The 25128-nt window shown below is 40.8% G+C and overlaps 3 protein-coding genes across 4 annotated transcripts in view; 2 read left to right on the top strand and 1 right to left on the bottom strand.

Moving 5' to 3' along the window:
- The window catches only part of ppp2r5b (protein phosphatase 2, regulatory subunit B', beta), a 31412-nt gene extending 30950 nt beyond the window's left edge, over positions 1-462 (top strand). Inside the window, exon 13 of the mRNA XM_083542337.1 lies at positions 1-462. This exon is cut by the window's left edge and continues 1576 nt beyond it. The gene's annotated coding sequence lies outside the window, so the exon portion shown is untranslated.
- An 11556-nt stretch (positions 463-12018) lies between these two features.
- majin (membrane anchored junction protein) lies at positions 12019-23131 on the bottom strand. Its single transcript, XM_083542342.1, has 12 exons — positions 23024-23131; positions 22697-22827; positions 21538-21586; positions 21368-21443; positions 21059-21181; positions 20937-20965; positions 17278-17432; positions 13461-13512; positions 13219-13249; positions 13023-13086; positions 12874-12941; positions 12019-12802 (listed from the first exon to the last, which is right to left on the bottom strand). The coding sequence occupies exons 2-11, from the start codon at positions 22795-22797 to the stop codon at positions 12899-12901; spliced, it is 723 nt and encodes a 240-aa protein (XP_083398468.1). The 5' UTR covers positions 22798-22827; positions 23024-23131; the 3' UTR covers positions 12019-12802; positions 12874-12898.
- Positions 23095-25113, top strand: LOC310726582 (glyoxal reductase). Of its 2 annotated transcripts, none has more exons than XM_083542339.1 (2): positions 23095-23217; positions 23913-25113. In XM_083542339.1, the coding sequence occupies exon 2, from the start codon at positions 23952-23954 to the stop codon at positions 24816-24818; it is 867 nt and encodes a 288-aa protein (XP_083398465.1). In that variant the 5' UTR covers positions 23095-23217; positions 23913-23951; the 3' UTR covers positions 24819-25113. The 2 variants fall into 2 exon arrangements, with proteins under 2 accessions (XP_083398465.1, XP_083398464.1); XM_083542338.1 differs by having other exon boundaries at positions 23214-23250.
- Positions 25114-25128: the final 15 nt, after the last annotated feature.

Below are 25128 nucleotides of genomic sequence, written 5' to 3'. Positions count from 1 at the left end.
AGCAAAAACTTACTGAACAAGACTGGAAAAGACTGTATGCTGAAGCGTACCTGAAGTCTGGGATGGATTGTCAATGTTTTGTTGCTGGATGTTGGCTCTTCTGTACCAGCATATTCCATGACCTTCCTCTGTTTTCCTCTGGAAAGAAAAAAATCATGAAAAGTGCAGAAAAATCATTGCTCATTTTGTTATTGATTTTGTAAAAGGTGCAGTTCTTCCTCCATACCTCCTACAATGAGAAGGTTTAGATGTGAGAGAGTCAGTAAGGGACTCTAGAATAGAGACTCTTTAGAGAGAGAAGGCAATACACAAACTGGAACTGGACGCATAAGTAGCACCACTTCAACTAGAATTGCACTGTCCTCTTGATCGATGTTTTGTGTTTAAATATAGCAATGTATTTTTGGGGGACCAACGGATTTGGGATATGATTGTATAAAGTATGGGATATGAACATGAAAATGTCTGCTGAAGTACTTCACCTTGAGAAATGAGTGGTATATGTCATTATTCATAATGCACACACAAACCAGACTGACTGTTCACCTGCTCTGCAGAAAGCAAAAAATATGAAAAAAAAAAAAAAAGAATAATGGTAAAACATGAGGTAGGTGTACAGAAGCGTTTTTGAGAGGTTGCCTAATACTTTTCGTTGAATTTCAATTCCTAAAGAGGTTTCTGAGTCTTTAAAACTGACAGTCTGAATTTTGACACCTAGTTGAGCTTTACACACATCATTTCATTATAAATTCTGCGTTACAAGCCTAGTATCTTTATTTACAAACGCAAACTAAGCAGAAAGGATTGGCAAAACGGGTAGTACATTTGACAACTTATATTGTACTGCTTTTGGAGTCCACAAGAGAAAAGTATGTTTTGCATTAGAAAGTACATCTACTTTGTCCTGTCTTAATATATTAAAAATATAAATATCTTCTGTCCTATAAATCTGCCTTTTCAGCCTGTTAGTCCTTTATCTTTTAACGTTACAGGAAATAAAAAAAAAAAAACATGGATGCCAAGAGTAAAACTTAATTTGATAAACTGTTTGATAAAAAAGTTAAAAAATTTGATTTCGATATTAGGTTTGCTTTTTAAAATGTGAACAGCAATGCCATTAAGGTTCCAGTCCTTTAACGTGTTACTTTTGTAAATAATTGTGCGATAACCCCTTTAAATTTTAATTACCAGTTAAAGAAATAATAAATGCAATAATTACTATAAAATCATCACTTTGTTTTGGGTAGGGTCTATCATGATTTAAATGTTTAACATTGTGGATCCTCTAACCATGCTTCATAAACCCCTAGTGTGCCCCATCCTCATACTGAGAACTGTGTGTGTAAATATTTTTTCATTAGTATAGTGTACCATTATAAAAAGCATACAGGAGTGAACACACTTTAAATGCACGTGATTATTTTAACAGACTAGGTAGTAACGTCCCCCCATGCCAACAGGGCATCTTCGCTCGAGTGAACATTTCCGCTTACCTCTAGCATTTCCTTGTTTTAGCATATTTAACCAGTGCTAATGCTACTGAATTTGCAAAGCATTGCGCTAACTTATTTTACTTTACCACACTGTGTTTATGTTCATGCCCTTGTGTTTTGACCTTTTTTTGACTATTGACCTTCATATTCCTTCCTGTGTGTTTATCTGACTTGCTGATTTGGATTGCTTTTTTGCCTTGCTGATTTGGATTTCCCATATATCGAACATCTTGCTTGCCGTTTCTTTGTACTATCTGCCTCAGTTTGAGAAACATGTATTGATTCCAACCCAGATGCCTCTGCATCAGCATTACAGAACACTTAATCTCCCAGGAATCCAGCGGATATTCAACAGCTGAAGTCATTCGTTGCTTACCAGAGAGAAATGCTAGTGGCCTACCTAAAACAACTAAAGGCACACCAAGCAGCTAATACTAAACTCTTAAAAGTCCTCTAAGACCGCAACCTCCAAAGATGGCTGATAATTTTGATGGCCCCGCCGATCGCTGTTGCATGTTGTTATGGCAGTGCGAGGTTAATTTTTCACACTAATCCCCCATTTATGGTGAGGATACAGCAAAAATCACTCTCATGCTCATGCTGAATACCAGGAAAGCCCTGGCTTGGGCCTCAGCCATTTGGGACAATGACCAACAGGTATGGAATTTGTTTGCTCACTTTTCTAAGTTTCTCTGGGAAGCATTTGAATACCCAGCAGGGGGGCTGGACATCTAGCCAGCTGCTTCACTTGCACCAGGGTTCTGAAGTTTTGCACCATAGCTACCCAGAGTGGCTGGAACGACTCTGCACCACAACTTTACGAATTACCGCAGTAGACAATCGCCCTTTAGGGGATGGATATATCACTCCTCCCACACTCAGAGTGGGAATTTTTTTATGTGAAGAGACTTGTTCTGTTCATTTTTTCCTCCCCAATAAACCCTATTATTCCAGGGTTCCCCTGGCTGCAGACACACAACCTGGTGATATTGTGGCAACTAAACAAACTCACCAAGTGGTTACTGAGATGCCAGGAACACTGCCTGGAACTTCAACCTTATGTTCCCTACTGTTCTACCTCAGTGAAAAGCCCTAGATCATAAAGCCCATATGTCTGTGGAGTATCACAACCTCAAGGAGGTTTTCAGCAGGGCTGCTGCCTCTGTGCTCCTGCCACATAGACCATGGGATTGTGCCATTAATCTGTTTCCAATCAGGGAACACCTTGGTGCAGGGTCTACCCCCTTCCCGTGCTTGAAACCAAAGCCATTATAGAGAATATTGATGAGTCACTCACAGCCGAACTTATTCGCCTTTCAGCTTCTCCAGCAGCTAAAGGTTTCTTCTTAGTTGAAAAGAAATGGGGGTTTATGGCTGTGTATGGACTGAATGCCATGACTGTACATTTTCACTCTCCACTTCCTATAGTACCTTCTACCCTTGAGCTCTTTATGGAAGCCAGATATTTTTCCAAACTGGACCTCCGCAGTGCGTACAATCACAACCGAATCAAGGAGGGAGTTTAATGGAAAACTGGCTTCCACACCACAAGGGGCACTATGAATACTATGCAATGCTGTGTGGACTTACTAATGATCCTGCTATATTCCAGTCGTTTATGAATGAGATTTTCAGGGATATGTTCTGATTTTTCCAAAAGTTTAGACCTTCACGAACACCATGTTCGTACAGTGCTCCAATGCTTACTCCAGCACAGACTGTTTGTTAAAGCAGAAAAATTTTAATTTCACAAGGGCTTCACCACCTTTCTTGAATATGTGATCAGCCATCACAAGGTAAAAATGGACTCCAGAAAGTTGGAGGCTGTGACAGGTTGGCCCACACCACTATTAAGGAACTTTTTTGGGGCTTGACAATTTTTACCGATGTTTCATCACAAATTACAGCATGGTGGCCTGCCCCCTCAGTTTGCCTCGATGAAAGCCCCCAAGCTGATGCTTCTAATAGCAGGATCATTGGTGTATTGTCACAACGTCATGACAATGGAGCAAACTGTTTTCCTGTGCTTAATTCAGGAGAAAGCTAATGGCAGCAGACTGCAACTGTGATGTGGGCAATCAAGAGCTTCTATCTATCAAGGAAGCATTTGAGTAATGGCAGTAGAGGCCCAGCATCCAGTCCAAGTTATCACGGACCATCACAATCCCGAATATATAAAGAATGCTAAAAGACTAAATCCTCATCAGGGTCGGTGGGTGTTATTTTTTACTCGCTGTGATTTTACTGTAACCTATCACCTGGGGTCTTAGAATAGCAAAGCGGGATGCACTATCCCGACAACAAATCAGCCACATCAGACCCTATTCTGCCACCCTCCGTCAGTGTTGCCCCATCCAGTGAGAATTATGGATGGAAGAAATACAGCAAGCCTAAGCTAGTAAATCCCATCCCCCCAGGCTGCCCTAATACTAAGATGTTCATTCACACGAATCGACGACTCAAGGTAAAGGAATGGGTGCACACATCATTTAGCTCTAGTCACCCTGGAACTCATAGCACCACCAAGCTGATATAGAATGTGTTGTGGTGGCCCTTAGAGATCAAAGATCAAAGCATATGTGTGGAGCTGTCCAATTTTTGCCCAAGTCTGGACCTCACATTAATTGCCTTCCGGACTTTAAGAACCACTTCCCATACCACAACGTTCTTGGTCCCATCTGGCGGCTGACTTTCTTCACTGACCTTCCCAATTCAAGGGGTTACACCACTATTCTGGTCGTTGTGGATCGGTTCTCCAAAGCTTGTAAATTTACGCCTCTAAAAGGCCTTCCTACAGCCATGGAGAGTGCTCAAATGTTAGTAGACAGTGATTTGAGGAACTATGGTCTGCCAGAGGAAATCGTGTCAGACAGAGGTCCTCAGTTCACTTCACGAGAATGGCAGTCATTTTGCAAATTACTGGGCATCGACGTTAGCCTCAGGATATCACCCCCAAGCCAACAGCCAGGCTGAAAGGGTCAATCAGGAACCCATACTGCTGCAGGGAGCTACAACGTTGAAGTGAGTTTCTAATATGTGCAGAATATGCTCAGAATATTTAATTATTGATACACTCCTCCACAAACCTCACCTCATTACAATGAAAACTACTACACCAACCAGCCCTATTTCAATGGTTAAGGGAAACATCCACTATCCCAGCAGTGAATGAGTGGTATAATCACAGCAGAGAGGTATGGGCCAATCATCGACCCACAATTAAGAACATAAGACTGAAATTACTGTGCAAAATACTAAACCCCTGATTTATCCACCCGTATAAGACACCGGGTCAACCCAGTAACGTATTGCCTACAACGGCCTACCAACCTTCCACGTCTTTTTGCTTAAGCCTGCCTATAGCCTGCCTATTTTTGCTTAAGCCTGCCCCACACCCACCAATGGAACTGGCCAGAAACTTTCCCCACTTTTAGAGGTAGATGGGGCCCCCTCCTACATAGTATGCTCCATCATGGACTCTCGTCACCGAAGGGGACAGTTACAATACCTAGTAGATTGGGAAGGATATGGGCCTGAGTAGCGGGACTTGGTCAACAAAAACTATATTCTGGACCCCTTGCCGTCGCTGAAGACTTCCAAGGGCGCACCCTGGATGGCTAGGCCCCAGATCCCGGGGACATCCTTACAGTAAAAGAAGAACACCTGGAAGTGTCCTTGGGGTGGGGGGATTATGCAACAGACCAAGTGGTAATGTCCCTGCCATGCCAACAGAGGGTATCTTTGCCCGAGTTCAGAACACTTGACATAATGACTATAATTAGGATACAAATGAGGTGGAATTGTAAAAAAATCCTGGGTTCAAACAACAAAAGCGGTTTGAGGTAAGCTAAAATGTATATTATAAACAGAGAAAAAACAAGTTAGATTTAATTAAGCTAATGTGAAGGTTTTTTTTCCATTTTATAAGCTGTCTTTGGATTTTCCCTTCACTTGAACTAGGATACCCTAACCTTTTCCAGCATGACAGTGCCACTGTCCAAAACCAACTCCATGTAGATATGTTATACATGGGTTGGAATGGTAATCTTGAGAGTCCTACTGACCTCAACTTTTGGCATGAATTTGAATGCTGACTGCAACCCAGGCCTCCCCTACTACTTTACTAATGCTCTTGTGGCTGAATGAGCACAAATCTCCACAAGCATGCTCCAAAATCTAGTGTGAAAGAGTGAGGGTTATCAAATAAGCAATGTCATATGTTGTAGGCAATACGTTCTAGGCAAGGGCATTGTAGGCAATACGTTACTGGGTTGACCCGATGTCTTATACGGGCTTAGTGTTTTGCACAGTAGCAAATAAGGACAAAATGTGGAAGGTTATGTTCATAAAACTCACTCAAATCTTATGTTTAGGTAGCTACAACTTTTTCACATATAAAATATACATGCCGTAGTTTGTAAATTTTGAAATCAACACTAATGATTCTGTTTTTAATGCTTTTTATGTATAAAGGTGCTTTATACACATATAATTTTACAGCACAGTGAAATTCTTTCTTCACATAACCCAGTGATGTTAGAAAACTGGGTTCAGAGCACAGGGTCAGCCGTGTTACAGAACCCCTGGAGCACAGATGTTTAACAACCCCAAAAGTGGCAACTGTGCGAATACCGGCCTTGAAAACCCGAAAATATACGGTAGAATATATTTTAATTTAATAAAAAAAAGCACATTAACTAGTTGAGTTTTAGCTTGTGGAGATGTCATGTATAATAATGGTCTTTTGTTTGAGGCCTGGTCTGGTTACAGAGCTGTGTCTGTAGGTCAAGGTAACATCACAAGACTGGCGACTTTCCAATAAAACAACAATTTGCATATAAACCATCACTGACAATACACTGTGACTGAACATATCAGCATATACAGAAAAAAAAACAAGGTATTTTATAACATTTATATTTTATTTAATCAACAATATCAACAAATTTTGTTTAAATAACAACTTAGAGATGATTTAACTATATGCATTTAACTATATGGGTTGGAGAAATAACCTGTAAAAAAAGTCTGACTAAATTATTTATTTTATGTACATTATTGTCGTGTTTTTTGTTCCAACATATTAAACATGTAATAATATTAAATCATTTTTAAATGAAACGATATATATCAGTAGTTTAGTAAGAATGTTTGAAGTAGTCAAGTACCTTTCGATATAATTTTCAATTTATGTCATAATGTTTCTTCTTCCTTTTCTTCTTGTATTTCTCTCTCTTTCTTTCATTAGTATATAGGGATGTAAAAAGCTGAACTGTCGTTACTTGCGGTTTCCTAGTAACAGACCTCATGGCAATGTCAGGACTGTGCTATTAGGATCTCCGTGTTGTTATGGTGATGGCCTTCAGGGCATTCCATAGTGGTTCTGACCTGAGAGAAGACAAAGGAAATCTGATGGCAAACATATATTGCTATAAGATAAATGTTATTAATGGATATAAATGTTATTAATGGCATGTCTGTAACTGTGAAGCAAATTAGTATGATGCCTGTGACTTGATATCAGTGTTTGGCGTCTGAATTGCATCTCAGTTTCTTGATGGCTTTACCGATGGTTGAGCAACAGGAAACAGATGTGATGTTATGCATGAAGTTAAAAGCAGGCAGGACAGAGTAGCACAAGGAAAATGCACTAGAGTCACAGTAACCCACACAGGCATACATTATATGGGCTCCTTTACACATCCCTCTCTGGTCGCTCCTGATAGTCATGTTAATTTCCAAAAGAATAACAAAGGTAGTAAAGAAGTTAGAGTGAAATAGATTTGACATTAAAACATTCTCTCTGATTTTTGTCTTTCAGGCCATTTGAGTGAGCAAGTAGCTGTTGAGCTCTAGTAGTAGTCGAGACAAAGATTTCACCAGCTATGCATAATTAATGATTCCCTTTGGCTAAAATGTCAAGATTATACATGGTGGTAGCCTTGGGCCATCACTTTTTAGGTCCTAAATAGGATGAATATAGAGATGACATTCACATTGGGTTTCTTTTACTTTCATGAGAGATTTATGACTTAGTGTGTGTGTGAGCCACACATAGTAGAGGTGGCAGCCTGGCCCTAGTCCATTAGAGCTCCAGCTAAATTGAGTCAAAAGCACTGTCAAAAGAACTAGTAACATCACATCAGCAACACAAGCAAATTAACATCAGAAGTCACACACTGGGCACACAGGAAAAAAGGCACAGCTTAGCATATTCATACATCTATTATGTTGTAATTTTCAGTTCCCCGTTACATTGATTATATTTTTACACACAAAAAGTTGATAATTATATATCTGATCTCAAATAGTTTTATCTCTGAGATGTTTATGTTCGATGTAAAGATTTTTATTTAGAATTAAGGAAGACTTGAAATTTGTGTTAGTAATTATGTATTTTCATACAGAGCTTACAAATATTACTACAGACCTCCCAAACAAAAATATTTAGCCTTAATACAGTCGTCCCCCGTTTATCGTGGTGGTTACATGCCAAAACCGACTGCGAAAAATGCATTTCTGCGATAAATGGTTGGCACTCCAAAAATGCTTTTTTGAAAATTGTATAAGGCTTAAACAATAAAAAAAAGCATTTTTGGAGTGCCATCCATTTTAAACTTTAAGCAATAAATAATCATCCCACACTGTTTAAACACACACAGAAAACATATGCAAGAATATTGCGAGATTAATTTTGTGTAAATTTGTAGAAACATCACATTTATAGTGAGTACCATACAGTAGTACTGCAGTTGCTTTGCGTTTTGCATTTTGAATGTAACTGACTGCTACGGTTCTCCTGATGTTTGCTTCGTCCTTCTTGATGTAGCGTACAGTCGTCTCGTTGATTCTATAATGGCGTGATACGGCAGCAACTTTTTTTCTTCTGCAAGCATAATGCTGTAATTTGACCTTTTTGTGGAGCGTCATAAACTTCATCTGGTGCTTAGGTTCCTTGCCAGAAGCTTTAAGGTGCAGGGCGTTTGGGCGACATCATGGGTCTTGGTGGAAAAATCAAATGAAATTTACAGCAAAAGCAAATCAAAGATTTAGGACAGAGACTCTCGATGAACTGGGAATGTGGCTGGGATGATGGCTAGCAGATGGATGCGCAAATGATGCTTCCCTTTTCACAACTGTACGCATTGTATCCAGCAGCCAATCACAATCCATAATAAATGAATGGACCTTTCTGATTGGTCAGACTTGTTCCTCAAGCCTTATATAATGTAGATTTTCAGCATCCCAGCACTGCAATTTTGTACACAACGATACGAGTACTTTGTCATGTAAATGTATGATACACACTGTACGGTATTTTCGGTATACTTTTACTTAATTTTATAATTAACAATTATATTTTTATTAATAAATGACCTTAATTTAGCATAAAACTCAATAACAAACAATTCACTATGTAGATTTTCAGCATCCACGCACCGCGCTTTCGTAAACAACGCGACGTGTAAACATGATACACTGTACAGTATTTTATTGATTTTATTAATAAATTACCTAATTTCAACAGAAAACTCCATAGAAAATGTTATAAATTGGGACCATTTGAGTTATTTGCTAAATTAAAAATGGCGATAAAGTGGTTATATCAAAATGTTTTGCAACACGCCAACAGATGGCAGCACTATGTCACAGGCAGGACCAACCTTCATAAGTAAGGGTGCCAAAAGACTTGTGTACATCTGTGATTTTATCATGGGCAGCAAGTTAGAACAAAGAGCAAACATGAAATTCTGCATGAAACTTTGCAGATCTATCACAGACATTTGACATGATTCAACACGTTTAAAGCGAGGTGTTTTGTGTGGCATGTGTGCTTCAAAAGAGGCACAATATCACTAGAATACAACTAGAGACCTTCAACAAGCTCAACTCACGAAAATGTTGAAACCAATTGGCAACTTGTGCATGATGATCCCGGAGAACAATTCACAATATTGCTGCCATTGTCAGTGTGTCATACAAAACAGTCCAGGCAATGTGATTAAAACATGCACTGTGTTGCTGCCAAGTTAGTCCCCAGGCTGCTGACCCAGGAGCAGCAGGAACACCGCGTCGAAGTCTGCCAAGTACTCTATCAGCGTGCCGTGGATGACCAGCCCTTGTCGAGAATCATTACCATTAACGAAACCTGGGCACATGGGTATGACCCTGAGACAAAGCAACAGTCTTCACAGTGGAAGAGCCCATCATCTCCACAATGCAACAAGGTGATACAGGTCTGCAGCTCGACTATGCTTAAGCCGTTTTTCTTGGCTTTCGTGCCATTGTGCATCAAGAATTCATCCCCAGGGGCCAGAACGCCAGTAGCAAGTTTTACTGCCAGGTTTTAAGGCATCTGAGAGGACATTCGTGACCAGATCTAGACAGAGCTAGTCTCAAACTTTTTGATACCACCATGTAGATGTGTTAAAACTGTCAGCAATGTACTAATCATAAAGTAGTAAAGTAATAATCATTATTAGATTGATGTAATTGTTTTCATATATGCATTTGCTTAAATGGAGAAACAAACAAAAAGTAAAATGTAACAAAATATAATAAGACATCCTGAGAACCGAACCTTTGTACAGTATGAAATTATGTGTAAAGGTCAATGGGGAAGTCCTCCCACTTTCACACACTTTTTTCTCTGCACTGTACTGCAAAGTCACCTCTTACCTAGAAAAGTTCAATAGCACCTATACACATCTACAAAGATCCTTTTTTTTTTTTTTTTTTTTTTACCTTCCTTACAACTTATTTGGCTTCTCATTCCATAATCCAGCACCACAGCAACAGATTTCTTAGCACAAGAAAATATTTTGAATATTTGTTTAGGTGTTTCTATAAAATTACAATAAACCAAATACATTTTATTATACTTCCGGAAATGTTGGGCCGTTTTTTTTTTTTTACATTTGAATAAAATCAAAGCTAAAAGACTTTCAAATCACATGAGCCAAATTTTTTATTCACAATAGAACATAGAGAACAGAAATGTTTAAACTGAGAAAATTTTACACTTTTATGCACAAAATGAGCTCATTTCAAATGTGGTGGCACCGGGGCATGTTTACCATGGTGTAGCATCTCTTCTTTTCAAAACAGTTTGAAGACATTTCATTGAGGTTATGAGTTTTTGGAGTTTTGCTGTTGGAATTTGGTCCAATTCTTGCCTGATATAATTTTCCAGCTGCTGAAGAGTTTGAAGAGTTTGTGGTCGTCTTTGGCGTATTTTTTGTTTAATGATGCGCCAAATGTTCTCTATAGGTAAAAGATCTGGAATGCAGACAGGCCAATTCAGCACCTGGACTCTTAGCTGCAGTATGTGGGTTTGCATTGTCCTGCTGAAATACACAAGGCTTTCCCTGAAATAGACGTCATCGGGAGAGAACCTTTATACACCATTCAGCATGCATGGTGCCTTCCAAAACATACCGTATACACACATGCACCCCATATCAGAGATGCTGGCTTTTGAACTGAACGCTGATAACATGCTGGAAGGTCTCCCTCCTCTTTAGCCCGGAGGACCCGGCGTCCGGCGTCAGAGGGCCAGAAGGCCACAGACATCCAACAAAAGGTCCTCTTCCTTGTCCCTTACGCACCGAGATTTCTCCAGTCTTTTTGAATCTTTTGATGATGTTATATATTATGTGATGAGATTTGCAAAGCCTTTGCAATTTGATGTTGAGCAACGTTGTTTCAACAACCTTTTCATGCACTCGTTCACAGATTGAAGAGACTCTGCCCATCTTTACTTCTAAAAGACTCTTCTTCTTCTTCTTCTTCTTCTTTCGGCTGCTCCCATTAGGGGTCGCCACAGCGGATCATCCGTCTCCATACCACCCTGTCCTCTACATCTGCCTCTTTCACACCAACTACCTGCATGTCTTCCCTCACCACATCCATGAACCTCCTCCTTGGCCTTCCTCTTTTCCTCCTACCTGGTGGCTCCATCTTCAGCATTTTTCTACCAATATAATTCATGTCCCTTCTCTGCACATGTCCAAACCATCTCAATCTCGCCTCCCTCAGCTTGTCACCAAAACATCCTACATGTGCTGTCCCTCTAATAAACTCATTTCTAATCTTGTCCATCCTCGTCACTCCCAACGAAAACCTTAACATCTTAATTACTTCTAAAAGACTCTGCCTCTCTATTAGATCCTTTTATAGCTAATTATGTTACAGACCTGATTTCAGTTAACCTGATTAGTTGCTAGATGTTCTACCAGCTGAATAATTTGTGTCTTTTTCAGCCCTTTGTTGCCCCAGTGCCAACTTTTTGGAGACCTGTAGCAGGCATCAAATTTGAAATGAGCTCATTTTGTGCATAAAAAATGTTTAATTTCCCAGTTTAAACATTTATGTTCTCTATGTTCGATTGTTAATAAAATATTGGCTCATGTTATTTGAAAGTCTTTTAGTTTTCATTTGATTCAAATGTAAAAAAAAAAAACGTCCGGAAGTCGGGTTGTATTAATGAAAAGAAAAAGAAAGAAAAAAAACTCAAGGTTCTATGAGTATCAAACTATATAATGTTTATTGTTATAAAACTGTCATGGAAGAAATCTTAAACACAGACATCATGGAACCGGGACAAAGAAAATTTTGATTGAATTTGTTTCATGTTCTTATGTTTAGGTTATGGTGTTTTTGTACAATCTGAAAATAATAGAGGCGGAAAGGTCGAACGTGACTTCAGGCACCTTTAACTCATTACTCATAGCAGTAAACTTTGAGAAGTTCACTTTCAATTGTTGTGCATGTGCTTTTTAAACATTCTAATTCACATTTACTCGCCATTTGCGAGTAAACCTTTCTTCTGGGAAGATGGAATTAGAGATTGGAGTAAAGATTTGCTTTCATGCAGCCAAAGTGGCATTAGTTAGGAACATTGTCATGCTGGAACAGGTTTAGTCTCCTAGTTCAAGTGAAGCGCTTGAAAATCTAATTCTACCGCATCCAAAGCCACATAATGGAACCACATACATAACAAATGTATTGAGAGACCACTTTTACTAAAGGTTCCCTTGGAAAACGTAAATGCAATTTTTCTCTCAGAGTGTATCGTGTAATATATTGTAATTGCTGTTGTCTGGTAAATGTTTAATTGGGAGGATGAGCATAGAGGAGTCAAGTGTGTAAAGCCAAAGTGAACTAATAAAGTCAAGTTCTTTACACTAGTGAGGACACAAAACACAGCGTTTCATCTGAAATGTGTTTTTTTTACAGTTGAAAAAATGCAAGCATTGAAATAGATTCTGTGCTTAATTGAAATCCTTTTTTAAATATGTATAGTAAAACTAGGTGAAAAGTTAGGTGTTAGGTGAAAAGTTTGGTGAAAAGTTAGGTGCTAGTTTTCACAAAGTAAAACTATGTGAAAACTAGGTGCTGTATCATCAGCTCTTTCTGAACAGCAGAGAGAAGGGAAACACTGCAAAGCTGAAAAAGATACAAACAGAAAAACATGGGAGAACTGGTGCACTGACACATCTAGTTGTAAACTGTTGAGGGTTTTCTCACCTAGCCAGTTTAGAAAAAGCTCCTGGTTGTTCTGTCTCTTTAGTGTCAGGGGCATTCTGTTCATCTTGAGAAATGATTTCAAGTTAGTGTCTCTATGTATGTGGTTAAGACCACAAGTACGAGTACTAAGTAACAGAATTAAAGTAATGCTCATATTAACTACATGTCTAACTGTGAAACTGTAAGTTTGTGGTACCTGGTAAAGACTCCTCTGAATCAGCATATTCCTGAGAGACAAAAACAGTGTGTGTTGGGTTAAATGATGTGTTAAATGTATGAGAAAACCTAAATTATATAAGCTGACTCCTAGTTTAGTTATGAATGTATTAAAGGTTTGTTATGAAATCTGTTTACAATGATGTGCCAGGTTGCGTAACAATGCAATAGTCAAGCACAGAGACAGGCAAACTTTGTCTTTTAAGTCTTTTATGTACACACCTCATCGTCACAAACCGTCTCTTCTGCACCTTCAGACAGGTTCGGCAGCTCTCTGAGAGAGAGAGAGAGAGAGAGAGAGAGAGAGAGAGAGAGAGAGAGAGAGAGAGAGAGAGAGACAGAGAGAGAGAAAAAGAGATAAAGAGATAAAGAGATAAAGAGATAAAGAGATAAATAAAAAGGCATGCATTCTTTGTTAATTGTATGAACGTTCAATTCCAGTTCCCATTTCCAGCACCTTAAACATAAAAAAGTCTATGTGAGGTCACACTGATTACATGAAAAACACATCATTCTCAGCCTGTTGGTAAAATGATGGCTTGATGACAATGGTGCCTCCTTTACTTTAGCCCCTCCTGATGTAGCGCAATAGACCAATAACAAAGATCCTGATTACAGACAGCTGTCTAATCTTTCTACTACTAAATTCTGATAAGACGGAGATTTTGCTCATCGGCCCAAAAACTAGTATACAGAAACTCCAGCATCTCAACCTGCATTTAGACGGATGTTCTGTAACCACTAGTTCAACGGTAAAAGACCTGGGAGTTATTTTAGACAGCAACCTGTCTTTCAAATATCATATCAACCAAGTTACAAAAACAGCCTTCTTTCACCTTAGAAATATTTCTAAGTTAAGAAAACATCTTGTCTATATCTGATGCAGAGAAGCTCGTCCATGCGTTCCAAAATAGACTACTGTAATGCATTACTAGGTGGATGTCCTGCGTCATTATTAAACAAGCTTCAGTTAGTTCAGAATGCGGCAGCCAGAGTTCTTACTAGATCAAGAAAATATGATCACATAACCCCAATCTTATAATCCCTGCACTGGCTTCCTGTTAAGTTTCGAATAGACTACAAACTATTAGTTCTTACTTATAAAGCACTAAATGGTTCGGCTCCCACGTACCTATCTAGTCTTTTAACACACTACTGGACTTCCAGTAGTTCCTAGAATAGCAAAGTCCACTAAAGGCGGTAGAGCATTTTCACATTTAGCTCCTAAACTCTGGAATAGTCTTCCTGACAGTGTTCGGGGTTTAGACACACTCACCCAGTTTAAGTGCAGATTAAAAACATAGCTTTTTTGCAACGCCTACACATAACACGTCTCACATCATAACCTTGTGCTCCAGAACATCTGATCACATGCACATTTTCAACTTGTGCTGTTAATATCATGAACAGCAGCTATGCTAATTCCTCTACTCACAGTCGCCACGGCTTGCTCATCAGTGATAAATGCACACCATTCACCTTAACTGTTGATTTCTTTAAAGCTGCTTTGAGAAAATGTCTGTTGTGAAAAGCGCTATAGAAATAAACTTGACTTGAATTGACTTGACTTGACTAATGTGTCCTGTATCTTTATTTCATTTGGAAAAAATCTGATGAATATTAATATCCACAGAAAAATCCACACCTAGTGGTCATTTTTTCATGGTATCCTGAAAAATTCTAACGAGTTTTTACCGCTGCATAGTCGAGAGCATCCTGACCAACTCCATCACTGTATGCTAAGGAGGCTCCACTGTGTGTGAACATAAAACTCTGCTAAGTGTGGTCAAAACTGACAATTGCATCACTGGCACCCAACTACCTGCCACTGAGCACCTTCACCACAGCAGATGTCTGCGCAGAGCTCACAACATCATCAAGGACTCTTCACATCCCAGTCACAAACTGTTTAACCTCCAAGAAGGAGATACAGGAACATAAGCACCAGAACCAGCAGGTTCAGGGACAGCTTTTTTCATCCACTGTCACACTACTGAACTCCACAGTACACCGTTAGAACACTGTATAAACACTGTGTATAACTTCTGTACAGTCATACATACAAAGTACATATTGCATACTGTAATTTATATACCGCTTATTCTATACACATATTGTGCCTTACATACATCTGCACTATTTTATTTGTGTTTTATATATATATATATATTAATTACACATCACATACTGTACATCCTACCGAATATTCCACATATTCATAAATATAGTGTATTTGTTTATTCGGCTTTTTGCACATTTTTTCACTGCTATAGCCTTTATATTTATTTACTGTATATGTTCACACACACACACACACACACACACACTACATGCTGTACATATAGTTACATATTTATCCACACTTGTCATTTTGTTATGTACCTAGGGTTAACAAGTCAGCTACAGGAAAGTAGCTGCCTGCCTGCCTGCCTGCCTGCCTGCCTGCCTGCCTGCCTGCCTGCCTGCCTGCCTGCCTGCCTGCCTGCCTGCCTGCCTGCCTGCCTGCCTGCCTGCCTGCCTGCCTGCCTGCCTGCCTGCCTGCCTGCCTGCCTGCCTGCCTGCCTGCCTGCCTGCCTGCCTGCCTGCCTGCCTGCCTGCCTGCCTGCCTGCCTGCCTGCCTGCCTGCCTGCCTGCCTGCCTGCCTGCCTGCCTGCCTGCCTGCCTGCCTGCCTGCCTGCCTGCCTGCCTGCCTGCCTGCCTGCCTGCCTGCCTGCCTGCCTGCCTGCCTGCCTGCCTGCCTGCCTGCCTGCCTGCCTGCCTGCCTGCCTGCCTGCCTGCCTGCCTGCCTGCCTGCCTGCCTGCCTGCCTGCCTGCCTGCCTGCCTGCCTGCCTGCCTGCCTGCCTGCCTGCCTGCCTGCCTGCCTGCCTGCCTGCCTGCCTGCCTGCCTGCCTGCCTGCCTGCCTGCCTGCCTGCCTGCCTGCCTGCCTGCCTGCCTGCCTGCCTGCCTGCCTGCCTGCCTGCCTGCCTGCCTGCCTGCCTGCCTGCCTGCCTGCCTGCCTGCCTGCCTGCCTGCCTGCCTGCCTGCCTGCCTGCCTGCCTGCCTGCCTGCCTGCCTGCCTGCCTGCCTGCCTGCCTGCCTGCCTGCCTGCCTGCCTGCCTGCCTGCCTGCCTGCCTGCCTGCCTGCCTGCCTGCCTGCCTGCCTGCCTGCCTGCCTGCCTGCCTGCCTGCCTGCCTGCCTGCCTGCCTGCCTGCCTGCCTGCCTGCCTGCCTGCCTGCCTGCCTGCCTGCCTGCCTGCCTGCCTGCCTGCCTGCCTGCCTGCCTGCCTGCCTGCCTGCCTGCCTGCCTGCCTGCCTGCCTGCCTGCCTGCCTGCCTGCCTGCCTGCCTGCCTGCCTGCCTGCCTGCCTGCCTGCCTGCCTGCCTGCCTGCCTGCCTGCCTGCCTGCCTGCCTGCCTGCCTGCCTGCCTGCCTGCCTGCCTGCCTGCCTGCCTGCCTGCCTGCCTGCCTGCCTGCCTGCCTGCCTGCCTGCCTGCCTGCCTGCCTGCCTGCCTGCCTGCCTGCCTGCCTGCCTGCCTGCCTGCCTGCCTGCCTGCCTGCCTGCCTGCCTGCCTGCCTGCCTGCCTGCCTGCCTGCCTGCCTGCCTGCCTGCCTGCCTGCCTGCCTGCCTGCCTATCTACTCATTGTGTGCTATGACTTCTACTTGCGTAACTGAAAAAACTCCAAAATCCATTTCACATAATGCACTTAAGCCTACAGACACATTGCACCTCGTCACATTCGCAATCACTTGACTTCCGATTATGCACATCTGTCCCCAATCAGTTCTGGGTTTGATTTCTGCCAGTGTTATAGGAGCTCACCTGTAGATTTGCCTTGATTGAACACAACTCATGAACATAGAGCATCTTCTGACCCAGGTCATACCTTTGTGTGTCCTGGAAATGCTCTAATAAAGAGTCTCAAATGGTCTTATTCCATTTTTTAGGGACAATCATTAATAATCACTGATACTGTAGGAGAACTACAATTTTCTATCAACACTTTTAGAAAATAAAAAGAACATTTTAAAAGGTGAAATGAGGAAAATATAACACCTACTGGAGACACAGATGTGGGTCCATCTTGTCATGCTGGTGACTTGAGGTCAGACAGTCTGCTTGTGGTTTCCCATTTCTCCTGTGTGCATTAGCTAGGGGAAGGCCACAGGAAGTAGATGAAAGTAGGTGTGGACTGTCCAGTCCAGATTCTCTATCCTGTACAGGAAAACAATATAAGAAGCTGATTAAAGAGAATGCACAAAAAAAACAATACATCTAAAAAGATCAACAATGTCCACTACATACAAGTGGGACATTTTTAGAGGTAATTACATTATAAATACATTTGACATTTTGCAATTCACGTTTCATGCTACAGAACAAAATTTTCTAAACTCTCAGAGTGATTATATCACATCTAATACATAAAGTAAACTCTAACTCATATCATATTATATATCATTAACATATTACTGAGATTGTATACTTTGGCTATGAAATACATAAACATGGTATTAGCTTCCACTGCTATTCTGATGATACATAGTTGTATGTTTTAGCAAAGCCAGATAAGAGATATCTGCTTAACAGTGTTGAGGAGTGTGTAAAGGACATTAGACAGTGGATGTTTGATAACTTCCTTCTGCTCAACTTGGATAAGATGGAAGTACAACCCGAATTCCGTAAATGTTGAGACGTTTTTTTTTTATATTTGAATAAAATCAAAGCAAAAAGACTTATAATATTTTATTTACAATAGAACATAGAGAACATAAATGTTTAAACTGAGAAATTTTACACTTTTATACACAAAATGAGCTCATTTAAAATGTAATGCCTGCTACGGGTTTTAAAAAAAGGTGGCATTGGGGCATGTTTACCACGGTGTAGTCAAGTCAAGTCAAAAGGCTTTTATTGTCATTTCCACTATACACAGTGGTAAACAGAACACAGTAAAAATGAGACGACGTTCCTCCAGAACCCTGGTGCTACACTAAACAACATAGAGCTACAACACACAACATAAAGCTACATAAAGTGCATCGAGTGCAACCTAGTGCAAACAAAAAACAGTGCAGACAGACAACACAAGACAGCATGGGACAATACACATAACACAAGATAGCGCCGACCAGAAAACCTGTATACTCTAAATATACAGTACTGTGCAAAGAGGACTATAAAGACTATAACCAAGAGTAAATGTAAACAAACACAATGCAGTGCAAAAACAGCAGTAGTGAACCACAGTGAGAGCCATTATTTACAAATGGCAAAAACATGGAACAGTGGAGAACCTCTCCAGGAGTGGCCGGCCGACCAAAATTACCCCAAGAGCAAAGCGACGACTCATCCAAGAGGTCACAAAAGACCCCACAACAACATTCAAAGAACTGCAGACCTCACTTGCCTCAGTTAATGACAGTGTTCATGACTCCACCATAAGAAAAAAACTGGGCAAAAATGGTGTGCATGGCAGAGTTCCAAGACGAAAACCACTGCTGAGCAAAAAGAACAAAAAGGCTCATCTCAGTTTTGCCAGAAAACATCGTGATGATCCCCAGGACTTTTGGGAAAATACTCTGTGGACTGACGAGACAAAAGTTGAACTTTTTGGAGGGTGTGTGTCATATTATGTCTATGTCTAAAAATAACACCGCATTTCAGCAAAAAAAACATCATACCAACAGTAAAATATGGTGGTGGTAGTGTAATGGTCTGGGGCTGTTTTGCTGCTTCAGGGCCTGAAAGTCTTGCTGTAATAAATGGAACCATGAATTCTGCTGTTTACCAAAAATCCTGAAGGAGAATATCCGCCATCTGTTCCTGACATTAAGCTGAAGCTTACGGTTCTGTAGCAGGACAATGATCCAAAACACACCAGCAAATCCACCTCTGAATGGCTGAAGAAAAACAAAATAAAGACTTTGGAGTGGCCAAGTCAAAGACCTAACCTAAATCCTATTGAGATGCTGTGGCATGACCTTAAAAAGGCGGTTCATGCTCGAAAACTCTCCCATGTGGCTGAATTACAACAATTCTGCATAGATGAGTGACCAAAATTTCTCCACAGCGCTGTAACAGACTCATTTCAAGTTATTGCAAACGCTTGATTGCAGTTGTTGCTGCTATGGGTGGTCCAACCAGTTATTAGATTTAGGGGCAAACACTTTTTCACACCAGTTTTGGATTTTGTTTTCCCTCAATAATAAAATCCTTCATTTAAAAACTGTGTGTTGTGTTTACTTGTGTTATCTTTGTCTAATATTTAAAGTAGTTTGATGATCTGAAACATTAAAGTCTGACAAACGAAATCAGGAAAGGAGCAAACACTTTTTCACACCACTGAAGATTATACTATTGTAATACTGTCTGGGTGTGTAACTAAGTGAATAAATAAGCTTTGGTTAGTTCCGAATGCAAGTGACCTTACTAGATCTAGAAAATATGAACACAGCACGCCGGTTTAATCAGTCTACACTACTCCCGATCAAATCTCGTATTGATTATAAAATACTACTGGTGACGTATAAAGCACTTAACGGTCTCGTACGGCAGTATATGAGTGAATTCTATACCATTATGATCCACCACGCCTACTTAGAACAAAAGGTGCAGGCTATTTGTTGGTACCTCAAATAATAAAGACTACAGATCTTTCTCTTACAAAGCCCCGCAGTTATGGAACAACCTTCCAATTAGTGTTCGGGACTCAGACACAGTCTCACAGTGTTCAGGCAGAGGCTGAAAACATATTTATTAGCCTCTTATCGGTAGAGTTTTCTTAGGTAAAGAAGCATAGTTGGAGGTATCATGGATATAGAGTGTTTGGTGTTTGGATATTTGTATGCTGTCGTCCCCTCACTCTCACACATTCACTCAGGTTTGTTGACAGTGGTGTGGTGGGCCGTCTCTTATCCCAGAGATCCCTTATGTCTGTGTTAGCTTCTGGTTCTCACTTTTAGTTATGCTGCCATAGCGAGTCTAGCCGGAGTCCCCAACTGCACAGTGTCCTTAACTTTTATGCAACAATAAGAATACTTAATAATCCATATCTTTCTCTCCCTGTCACCCTCTTCTCTCTCTGTCTCGGTCAAGTTAAACATGCTCCCGAGGTGCCAGTGATCAGTGTTCCTGCCCCTCTTCTCTCCTCAGATCTGCCCGCTTCGTCCAGTCCTGCCTCTGGATGTGGTTCTCTTCGACTGGAGGCCACTCTGTGCAGCTGGGGATGGTTTCACATTTATGGCCTGGGGATTGATGGCATTACGGAGTAAGACAGGAGCTTTGAGGATGGATTTGAACTGTACTTAATGTCAACAGTCTGCTACACTGACTCTGGACTACAGTTTGCATTTGATCACCATCACTCCACACCTCAACATCATTTAGCTGTAATAAATGGACATTCTAGGCCACCGAGATGAGGGTTGGTTCCCCTCATGGTTTCTTCCTTATGCTACCTCTGGGAGTTTTTCCTTGCCACAGTCGCCAACAGCTTGCTCGTTAGGGACAGACTTACACTCATAAAGAACAATCTTATTCATTCTTTCTTAACACATTATCTGGGTAAAGCTGCTTTGAGACAATGTCCCAAATGGCTATACAAATACAAATGAATTGAATTGTATGAAATGCAAAATAGGATATTAATCAGTAAACAATAATAGTTGTTAAAATCTGTAATATAAAGTCACACCAGATGGTTGGAAGACTACTTACTGAAGGGACCCATTTGTTTGCATGGCTCACTGGAAGATAAAAACATATACAGGCACTAATTACACAGCTAATCATAATGTTGGTTAGAATTTTGTATGTATAAGCTGCTCAGTATTGTTCACCTGTGAGTAGAGGGATCCACTGATTGGTCTCCACATACAATGTGATGAGGAAGGGGTAAGTGAATAATTTCTTTTCCCCTTTCCAGAATCTCAACTCAGACACACGCTCCCACCTACTCTTATCTGCAGACAAAGAACTGAGTCATTCTGAACAACAATTTATAGCTACCTTAGGCCTTGATTAAAATGTAAAAACCAATATGCCAATTCCAATGTATTCATTATAGTTTAATTGGAATGGCGAGGCTACAGAGTGAAGCATGTACCTATACATGCATATTTTTTTTTATGTATTATCATATAACCTACAGGGAAAGATGTTGAAATGCTGTGTGGTGAAAGGGTGAAGATTTTCCAGGCTCATAAGTACGACTCGTACAGCATTCTGTAAGACAGCATTGTGATAATGAAGACGTTCAAATACAAGTAATAAAGGCCATTTAATGCTATTAATCTGTTGTTGTTGTTTTTTATGTTACCTCAAGCTCCTCATTGACAACCTCACTTTCCAACATCTCTTCTTCACCACTACAAGACACCAGAAGTAAATGAGCAAGTGTAATAAATATACGAACAGGGGGTCAGTCAACAGTATCCTATTTCCAATCTTGTGAATTTTCCTTGGCGATTGTGAATTTTCCTCTGGGATAAATAAAGTGATTTATCTGAAGCGCTACATATGACTCCAAAAAGCACATATATGGAACTTTACAGTGCATATGTAATCCATTAAGGGTGGAATGTTGGTTGATGTCTGTGTACAGTTTCACATGTTTTCCCCCAGTGTTCCTATTTCTTGGATCTACCATGAAGTTGACCAGGATAAATCAGTTTGTAAAAGATGAATAAACAAATGTACTCCATTTTTTTTTTATATTAAACAAAATGTGACCGTTTGGCTAGAAGTCAGTACACCCCAAAATAAACACTTTATTAGAAACTTCTGAAAAACCTAAACATGCAATGCAATTATTGAATTAGCCATTAATGTGGTAGAATCCCAATGCAAAGATTCAGGTCAAAGACACACTAGTCTAACTGTCACAATGAGTCACATTCCTGTTGGCACAGCCTCACCCACACAGGATAGAAAGAAAAAAAATTAACTGGTCTTTTTCCAGTCTTCATCCGTTCAGTATCAGTCCGTGCCCATGATAGCCTCAGACTCTTGGCTGACAGGAATGGAAACCTATTGTAGCACATCCACTGCAGTTTGATTTTCTGGGCATGCTGACATGCTTTACTGCTAACCATGGTTTTTCAGGGTGCTTATTTGAGTTACTACTTGTGTCCTGGCAGCTTGAACTAATCTGTCTATTTTCCTCTGACCTCTCAAAACACCATTCTGTCTCAGTAGTTTCTTAAATACTTAACTAGCCTTTCTGGTAGCAAAAACGATGTCATGATCAAAGTCATGGAAATCACAGATTTTTCTTCATTCTGATATTTAATGTGAACATTAACTAAAGAAATAATTTTTTTCCCCTTGAGCTACATGCACATGATTGACTGATCAGATTACTGCATGAATGTGGAGATGTTCCAGTGCTCCTAATAAACTGAGTGTTTGTTAGCAGCTTAATGTGTAATAAATATTATTCGTGTTAGTGTAGTACAAGGTTTTCAATCATCTCTTGCCTGATTTGACTTCCTCGTCTTATCTTGAACTTGTAGACAAGTTGGCCAACGTGAAAGAATCTGGTTTCAGGTATAGGGAATGAGAAGGCCTGGATTGGCATGGTGTTACTTCGCTTCGGGAAACTTCTGTTCTGACAGAAAGACATGCAGGTTGCTGCTCATAGGTAATACAGGTAATACAGGTAACACGGAAACGGGTTATTAATTATAAACACTCATAAACACGTGCCCTGTCGAAGCTAAATTAGCAGTACATTTTATAAAGATGGCAAACAGAGACATCTTTTAATTATGTATTAACATTCGAAAATAAAACTATAGTAAAACCTGTGAGAGTCTGAGAAACAGGAATGTCCTGTCAGTTCAATGACTCTCCACACACACTGCAATAGCTGAGGCGGGATTACGCCGCCAGTCCTGCTCATCTGATTGGACAATTCAGCGTCTAATAAGACGCGGCAGTTCTGCTGTCGCTATGGTGACGAACACTAAAGTCCCGCCTACGTTACCACGTGATTGAGGTAAGACCGAACATGGCCGTAGGAATAAAATGTGTAAAGTATTTGACGTTTTCAGTCAGAAAAAAGTTTAATTAACTTAATTTGATTAAACTCTCGCAGAATTACTACTATAATTTTTCATTTATGCATGTTATCTGCTCTGCTCCGCTTGTAGGGAGTAGTGATTATTATGGGATGTTAGGCACTACACCAGTAGTTACCAGAGCAGTGGTTTGAGGTTTTGCATTATTTTTTTTCTCTAATATTCCAGAGCATAGTGAAAGATATCCGGTGTATTATTGAAAAATGTAATGCAATTTGGTAGTGTCCAAATTCCTCTCACTATATGATTGGTATTCATTTGACTCAAAACGATTCCTTACAGTACATATTCCTATAATTTTACACTTTATACAGGTTGGGCCTGGAGGATTCAGTTCAGTGCAATTTTACTTTATTTGTGTAGTACTTTTTAACAATGGATCTTGTCCCAAAGCATCTATACAGAGATAAAGTAACTAATATCAGGAGTTTCTAAAATACTTAGACTAGTCCTTCTGCAACCATCATGATGAAAGTCACAGAGAGAGCACTTGACCTGCATGATTGTGCCTATATAAAGTGTATATAAAGTGAACTTGGAAATCATGAACATTTGTTCACCATTGATGTGACTGACTTTAATATATCTGCGATTTCTGTGTTTCTAAAACTAGATCTGGGTCTTGTTTGGTGCTCATTTTCCTCAGTTACAAATGACTGAACACACACCTTGTGTCCGGCTGAACACCGGCGCTCAGATGCCCCTGTTGGGTTTGGGCACTTTCCGCTTGCAAGGACCTGAGGAAACTTACCGGACTGTGGATGCTGCCTTAACAGTAGGCTACAGAGCTTTTGATACAGCAGCAGTGTACCGCAATGAAGCAGACATTGGCCAGGCCCTTTCCACCTTGCTGCCCAAACATGGGCTTTCCAGAGCTGATGTATTTATAACAACTAAATTAAGTCCCAGAGACCAGGGTTCCAAAGCCAGGGATGGCTGTTTGAGAAGTCTGGAGCAACTAGGCCTAGATTATATTGACCTGTGTCTCATTCACTGGCCTGGAACACAGGGATTGGATGTAAAGGATAAGCGAAATCCTGACAATCGTGCTCAAAGTTGGACAACATTGGAGGAGTTCTATACAGAAGGAAAGTTCCATGCCATCGGAGTGTCGAACTACACGGTGAAACACATGGAGGAACTGCTGAATAGCTGCAGAGTCGTTCCAGCCCTTCTCCAGGTGGAGTTCCACCCCAGGTTGGCTCAGACGGAGCTGAGAGAAATCTGTGAGAAAAACGGAGTGTGTTTCCAAGCGTACTCCTCCCTGGGAACAGGCGTTCTTCTCTCTGATCCTGTGGTCCAGGAGATGGCAGAAAGATGTGGAAGAACCCCAGCTCAGGTACTTCTGAGGTGGGCCATGCAGCAAAACATACCTGTGTTGCCAAAATCATGCCAGCCTCACCGGGTGCAGGAGAATGCCTGCCTGTTTGACTTCGAGCTCAGTGACAGTGACATGGCAAAGCTTTCTGCTTTGGATTGCAGTGAGAAGTTCTGCTGGGATCCTTCAATGGTACTCTAGACTACCTCTAGTGTCAAATTTACATGCTTTTAGATGCTGGTTTGGAATTTGTCAACTGTTTTTGCATATATTGTTTAATGTTTGTTTACATTTTCAGCTTGATTTATATACCAATAATAAAGAGATATAATCAGTAATATTTATCATACCACTACGTTCCGAAGAGTAAACCAGTGGAAATTCATTTAGAATCTGACCTTTAGTGGCTATCATTTTCATTGGATTGCTATTAATAATGAATCCATGAAAATCTGTCATAGGATGATCGATCAAAATAAATAAAATGATGGATACATTCATGGTGTGTTAT

Source organism: Silurus aristotelis (genome assembly GCF_946808225.1).
Source record: "Silurus aristotelis genome assembly, chromosome: 5".
Lineage (NCBI taxonomy): Eukaryota > Metazoa > Chordata > Actinopteri > Siluriformes > Siluridae > Silurus > Silurus aristotelis.
This window is presented reverse-complemented; position numbering and strand designations above follow the sequence as displayed.

What these genes read in the sequence shown, in the direction of transcription:
- majin (XM_083542342.1), bottom strand. Translation starts at nt 22,797, where the DNA reads ATGCCAATCCAGGCCTTCTCATTCCCTATACCTGAAACCAGATTCTTT. An exon ending in TTGTCAATGAGGAGCTTGAG is followed by an intron (nt 21,444 to 21,537) that starts GTAACATAAAAA and finishes GCTGTCTTACAG; the next exon opens with AATGCTGTACGAGTCGTACT. An exon ending in GTGGATCCCTCTACTCACAG is followed by an intron (nt 20,966 to 21,058) that starts GTGAACAATACT and finishes TTTATCTTCCAG; the next exon opens with TGAGCCATGCAAACAAATGG.
- LOC310726582 (XM_083542338.1), top strand. Translation starts at nt 23,230, where the DNA reads ATGGCCGTAGGAATAAAATGT. An exon ending in TGGCCGTAGGAATAAAATGT is followed by an intron (nt 23,251 to 23,912) that starts GTAAAGTATTTG and finishes TTCTAAAACTAG; the next exon opens with ATCTGGGTCTTGTTTGGTGC.